At 41.1% G+C, this 7,290-nt stretch overlaps 1 protein-coding gene across 3 annotated transcripts in view; it reads right to left on the bottom strand.

The window, feature by feature from the left end:
• LOC102192848 (kinesin-like protein KIF21A) overlaps positions 1 to 7,290 on the bottom strand; it is a 40,076-nt gene extending 32,786 nt beyond the window's left edge. For all 3 annotated transcript variants that reach the window (XM_005725096.1, XM_005725097.1, XM_013908825.1), the window contains exon 1: positions 6,880 to 7,290. In XM_005725096.1, the coding sequence (XP_005725153.1) occupies positions 6,880 to 6,929 (50 nt within the window). In that variant the 5' untranslated portion in view covers positions 6,930 to 7,290. The remainder of the gene's footprint in view (positions 1 to 6,879) is intronic.

Below are 7,290 nucleotides of genomic sequence, written 5' to 3'. Positions count from 1 at the left end.
TCCGCTTATCCTTCCTTAACTCATTTAATAAAAACTAGATTTTGATAACATGGCTACATTTTTGTTGGGTTTTTTTTGTAACCAAGTAAGTAACCAACTCATGGGCAAGATGCACTGTTTTAAAGCATAGATTTGGCATTTCTACTAGGTTAAATGGACATCACATATGCAATCCTCAGCGACAACATTAACATCACCTACCAAATATTAAAAACGTCCTCCTCATCCACCAAAGCAGCTCTGATCCATTCCTTCAGGTGGGTTAAAGCCACTGGATGTGGCTTGTTTCAGTGCATTCTAATGATGCACTATCAGATTGGGATGTGAAATATTTGAAGGCCATCTTAACACATTTTACTCTTATTTCTGAGCAGTTTCTGCAGGGTGGTGGGTGACGTTGCACTGTTTCCCCACACACAGACTTTAATAGAGCGGGATGATTTATGACTGCAGTTAGATTTTTTTTTTTTAATTTTCCATCACTGAACAATCCACTTGCGGTCAATCCCCAGAAAGTCTCTCTTCCCATGGTGGGACAGACTCCAGATCCACTGCAGATGGACTACAGTTGGCTATGGCAGCCCCTTCTTCTTTAGAACTGGTTTATGTGCTGCTTTACCAAAATCAGTGGGGCTGCATGATGCTGCTGCTTTTGGAAGTTAAAGTTGGAGTCCACTGACAGAGAAACTGTAAAGACTGGAGAGGCAGCTGACTGTTGCTTATTTACTGGAATAAGGCATGTATTACGAGTAACGAGAAGATGAAAGTTACTCACGTTACCTGTTAGAAGTTTTAAGGTTATGGCTGTATTTTGTCCAAACTGTTGGCTCAATAGGTGCTGCCTAAGTTTATATAGCTTCTTGGTGCATTCAAAATAAGTACATTATTTTAAAGTATTCACTTAAGCCCATCTAATTAATGAGGAAAAGCTATCTTCTGTGGATTCCAAAGTAACTACAAAACCTGAAACCTCACTGCTCACCACTTCTGCCTGTAGGCTTTGAATTTTTAAAGCTGCGCCTCGAGGACATCGACAATCTAATTAGATCTCTTGGCCGGCTCCTTCGGGCTGACTTTGTAACATCAATTATTTCTCAGATAAATCATTAAGGTTTTGCATGATTTTTGTGCACCATTGTGCCCAAACATGCACACACAGATGGGCTGTTACATAAGAAGATAGATCTTACACATGGGGATAGGCCAGTAAACACTTTGTATTTGCTAAATCACCCAACATTGTACCACTGAAGTGCCCCATCTGTATGCTGTCAGGTGTGGAAAAATTTTTTTTTAAAACCACAAAGGAAAGAACAGCAAACACATCTTACGATCCATCAACAAAGCACATTCTCTTTTAAAGAATAAATTGATTTTTATGTTATATCATCTTTCCAGTAATAAATCAAGGAGACACAAGAACACCCTGTTAGATCTTCTGTTAGATCTCCAGATGTCTTTCTTTCTTGTTCTTTTCTGTTACCACTCAAAACAAGAAAAAAGAAGAGATGATAAAAGTGCATTTCATCACTTTGGACTGTATGGGACGGGGGATTAGGCGCTCGCTAACAGACAGCATTAGCCACGCAGGCTGAGGCAGGTAGAGGTTGGCAACCTGCTAGCTGATTACTGGAGACACACAGATGAAGCTAACTAGACTGTTACAGGAGCTGGGAGAAAGCTGGCAGTCAAAATGTTTCAGAGGTAAGAATCACAGTTCACCACAACATTTCAAAATAATTAGAATGTTGCCACGGCGATTAATGAGCTGAAAACATCAACGCGAAGCTGTGGTTGAATGTTCAAAGACGTGAAATGAGCCGTTCAGGTGTGACCTGCAAGTGACTGTCTGTGAAAATTAATCAAAGACGGGACATTTTCTAAAGGTTTCGTATTAATCAGCAACACAAAAGAAGAAACAGGTGTGACAACTTAAGAAAAGTATGCTGACTTTATAATGACAATTTGTATTTCGTTCATATTGGTTATCACAGGAAATTCAAAGCTTTTTTAAGTTGGAGGTTTTGTTTCTTCTGTCTCGTCTTCATGTTGTTTTAACAGCTAGGTGTGAGGCAGCCACGTGACAATAACACGATTAGCTAAAGAAACACGAGGCTGAGCGAGTTGCTGAGAGTTATGTTTAGCATTAACGGTGGATTTTCATTCTTGGGAAAAGTACAGTAAATTTGCACATCTGCCTACTAAGAGCTCAGTTCAACTGCTGCACTGTATGTTTTTGAATTCTAACATATGTATTCATATTCAGTAATTACTCTGGCTGCCAAAAAATAAATAATTCTTACAATTTCTACATTGCCACATCACAACAGTCCCTTCAAAGCAGTTTATATTATAAAGTAGCTGCAGGAATTTCAAGGGTGCCGAGCCGGATCTCCAATTAACTGAGTCTGGCTTCTAAAGCAACAAACAGACTACAATTATTATTTTTATCATTACTACTAAAGGAGGCCGAGGATTAACTAAACATTTGCAACCCAGTATGCCAAAGTGTACAATAGCAGCCCATTCCCAGCTAGGGCTGTTCGATATAACGATATAAAAACGTCTATCGTTTCATTTTACGCTATCGTTTGTTTCGTGGTGTCGCAAAATAAACTGTTTACGGCAATATTTTTTCATCGTTTTCATGGTCACTGTAGTGGCTATATTAATTACTTAAAGTTCTCTTTTTCTCTTATATTTAATATAACCACACTACGGACGGACAAGCGCCTGTTTTTATGCGTTGTCGTTAGCAACAACGACGGTAAAACCATCGCGTGTCCGCTTGTTTATTTTCCACATAAACCTTTCACAATAAAGCTCAAGATCCTGTTGAGACTTTTCAAAATAAACTGAATGACGTGAAAGAGGATGCAGAGTGTTTACGGATGAAAAGCAACAAAGAGCCGTCAGGTGCTAAAAAATAAACCTTAGACTGCCGTGTAATAAATACTCACAAAGAAAATGGCAGCCGTTACAACTTATGTCTAAAAATTTATCATTTCATGCATCGGTTAAAACACTCGACTCCAGGTACACGTCACCCAGCTGGAAACACTTCACGCAAGTCGAGCTGCCTGAGATTCACAGAATTTATAGAAAATGTTACATTTTTGTGATTTATATAAGATAAGATAGAACTTTATTAATCCCTCGGGTGGGTTCCTCTAGGAAATTCGGTTTCCAATAGCACAGCACCGACAGAAGTTACAGAATGTGAGCAGAATACCATATATACACATATATAAATACAGAGACATATAAATAAAGAGTTTACAAAAGGGATAAATAGAATAAATAGGAATAAGAATACAAGGGAATTGGTTATTATTAACAAAAAGTATTGCACAGTGAAAAGGCACTACAGCTTAGTTGTAGTGCCTTCGTTATCGGGACGATAGATGTCTTATATCGGGATATGAGATTTTGGTCATAACACACAGCCCTATTCCCAGCCCACTCCTGAGGCGTAATATACCGACGGTTTGTCAAGTCCGGTCACCTTTCGTGCCGGGTTATGGATGAAATCCAGTAGAATGATCCTCCCGCGGTAATACACGTTCCAGCCCTGTATTCCGCCATAACCATAACCTTATCCCTAACGTTAACCACAACTTTAATGAAGTTAAATCGCTTTGGAAAACACTAGCTAAGTAAAATGAACGTACATGTGTAGATTGATTCCAAACGGTTCTCATTTTTCCGATCTCATAATATAGGAACATGTTGGGTTCCTGGAAGCGTAATATACCGACGATTTGTCACCTAGCGTAAAATGTTACGCTTTGGGAGTGAGAACGCGTTGACAATAGACCCCGTGTAATGCAGCAGTCCCCAACCTTTTTTGCACCACGGACCGGTTTATATCCGACAATATTTTTACGGACTGCCATTTAAGGTGCCATGGATAAATGCAACAAAATAAAACCAGTACCAGTACCCCCAAAAAAGAACATTTATTCATAACACTCGGGAAAAGACCCAGGGGAACGGAGTTAACAATAAAAACAATGAAACCCCCCCCATAAAAAACCCATCAATTTTACACCTGAACCTCAACCTTCGCGGCCCGGCACGAAAAGACTCACGGACCGGTACCGGTCCATGGCGCGGGGGTTGGGGACTGCTGGTGTAATGGACACAGATGAAGAAGTTGCAGTAACTTGCAGTACCAGCAGAGGGAGATATTTTATTTCAACCCAACATAAAAATAATTGTGGGACAGGATTTAAAGAGACATTAGTAACACTTTTACATGTAAATATACATTAGCCACCTGGCTTAATCGTTTCAGGCGTAGAACAATGTTGGAATGTACCTTATACCTTCCTTGGTCTCCCTGGTCTTCCTTAGCTTTAAATATATTGTCTCCCCGTGTTTGTACTGCAGTGAAGTGAAGATTACACTATGTAATAAGTCGTTAGCTAAAGGTTTGTGACTTATTTTGAGTTATTATCTCAAAATTTCAACTGAACTGAAAATTTCAAGTTATTTAAACTCCATTTTCAATTTCAAGTTTTCTCCTAAGTTTGAGTTGGTAAGCTGAAATTTTGAAAAAAGGAACTCAAAACTTTAAAGTTTGACTTATGAACAAGAAAAATACTTTTTTCAGTGATGGAAACGAGCTTCCGAATAGCAATCTCGACAATGACGGTTTGTGCTAGCATGTTAGCGCACAAAAGGCCATTTAAAGCCACATATCAGTGTTCTTGTTGGAGGTATGTTCAAGATTCATTGCCCTTTCAGTTCTGCTTTGGTGAACACAAAAATCCTGTCTGGCACTTGCTTAATATTCCACTGTGTTAACTAGCTGGCTGCTAATACTCCTGGTTGGCTGTTTGGTGTGGGATTGGTGAACAGAGCTCTTGTTGAACTGTCCTCTGATAATATTGCTGAATCCTACCAGCATATTAACTAGCTAGCAACTTGTCTTTAGGCTGTTTGTGGACACGCAAGTTAGCAGCTAGCTAGTAAACATGATTTACTAGCTGTTTGGTGCTAGACACATAGCATGTAGCTGGATTATTATCAGTTTAGTTAAAATTACCCCACTGCTCTGAAAGGCAACAGTGCCAAGAAGAACACAGTAAATCCAAATAATAAGCTGAAAGACTAAAATGTTCTACGGAGCTGATTCTAAATAAAGGGCTGGGTTGTAATTCATGAAGAGTTAGCCACTTTCATAACCCATATGGCAGGGGTATTGAACTCCAGGCCTTGAGGGCCAGTGTCCTGCAGGTTTTAGCTATCACCCTAAGTCAACACACCTGAATCAAATGATTAGTTTATTACCAGGCTTCTGGAGAACTTCAAGACATGTCAAGGAGGTCATTTAGCCATTTAAATCAACTGTGTTGGATCAAGGACACACCTAAAACGTGCAGGACTCCGGCCCTCAAGGCCTCGAGTTTGACATCTGTGCCATATGGTCGTCAGACTTATGGTTTAAGTAAAAATATTAGGCCAACATAAAACGTCATGTTTAAGCATTAGACCTTTTATAAGTTCATCAAAATAGCCTGTCGCTCTTCTCACACTTACAATTCAGACTCCCCCAAGTGCAATTTAGTCTAGTTTTGAACTTAACTAAAGTTGTATTCATGTACTTACACTGAGAAAAATGAAACATGCCTCTAAATTCATCTAACCAAATACATAAGAAGAGACATAAATATGTGTGCCCAAAGCATTCTTCGTGAGAATAGAGGTTACTTACGTCAAAGAAGTAAAGAAAATCAAACAAATCATGAACAAACTTACAGATGAAAACCTAAACCAATGAAAAGCCTTTTTGTCTGACCTTCAATAGGACAACAGACCAACAAACACAACAAAGGCGCTTTAAATAATTACTGCACCTGACCTTTCTAACAAGATACAAAAGCAGGTAGGACAAAAACATGCAGATCTTTATTTGCCACACATCAAACAGCCTGCGTATGCGGCTCAGGCTGTTTTGTGTGTTCACATTAAGCTAAGACAGGAAGCCAGACAAATGCAATGTTCCAATATGAATTGAATCTTATTATTAAAGAGAGCAGCAGAGCATGTGATTGGGGGGTGAGGTGGGGTGGGGGTGTACAGACAGATAGACAGATTATTTATTATCCATGAAGAAGAGAGAGAGAGCTTGTAAACTGAGCTGTCTCAGTAAACAAGAGTTCTGGGTCAAAGTCTGAATGCACAACAAGGAGCGAGAGGGACGAGGAGAAACGTGAGAGGGACGGGAGCTTTTTGTCCTCTCCTCCAACGAGATCACATGACAGTTCAGGTTTTTAATCCAAACACACACACACAGAGACACACATTCCCATGCAAGTGGCTTCCAACATTATACTGGTGTCTTTATTGATTTGTTGTATTGTGGCCAGATGGCGGCTATCTCAGTGTGTGTGCTGTGTAAGTGACAGGACAGGACTGGCCTCAGGGACAAGGGTCAGAGCAGCATGATACAGCGAATGCGCGCGCACACACACGGAGTAACGCACAAAAGCAAGGCGAAATATCACAATGAGTGACTGCAAGGGGCTCAAATGCACCTGCATTTCTGAGAAGTGAGTGCATCCTTTGAAATCGTGTGGCTCACTCTTACTACAGGTGCAGTCTTCAAGGGAAGAAGCGGAAGGCCTAATCCCTCAGACACATATGGCATCCTCATTCATAAATCCAGTACAAAGCATGCAGGTATTAACAAGAGCAGCTCATGTAATCGAGAGCTATATTTGCTTTGCACACCATCCAAGAAAACTGCAGGTTTAGTAAAGGAGTATTGTTGTTTTAGGCGAGGCCAGTCAAAATAAAAGCAGGAGTAACATGTGCATGGTCCCAAGCAGGTGTAACACGAGAGCATCTCAGGAGAGGCGTCTGCATCCTTACCTCAGGGCGACGCGCACCGAGCTCTCATCCGGCCCGCTGCTGCTGCTCATGGTGGCACGGGAGGCTGGCCCGAAACAGCCCGCTTAAATATAGCTCAGTTTCGCTTTTTTTTCTCTTTTCCCTTTATCCTCTTAGACGGGAGAGCGTCGCGGTCTCCCTCCCTCCCTCCCTGCTCCTCTCAATAAAGCGCTTTCTATCTTGGGCTTCCACCGCGGCCGCCGCTTTCGCCTCACCTCGTCGCCGGCTTGGAAATAAACCCCATTTTAAAGGCTCAACCTATCCTATATGAATAGATTTGGATTCCATGTTCAGGGAAATGTGGCTAAGGATTCAGCCGTGGTCACCTCCTGGGAGGCATCGTCGCTTCCTCCGGCCCGGGTGGAGCGCGCTGTGTGAGTGTGGAGGAGCCGG

The sequence above is a fragment of the Pundamilia nyererei genome, unplaced genomic scaffold (genome assembly GCF_000239375.1).
Source record: "Pundamilia nyererei isolate P.nyererei 1_Seehausen unplaced genomic scaffold, PunNye1.0 scaffold00014, whole genome shotgun sequence".
Classification (NCBI taxonomy): Eukaryota; Metazoa; Chordata; class Actinopteri; order Cichliformes; family Cichlidae; genus Pundamilia; species Pundamilia nyererei.
This window is presented reverse-complemented; position numbering and strand designations above follow the sequence as displayed.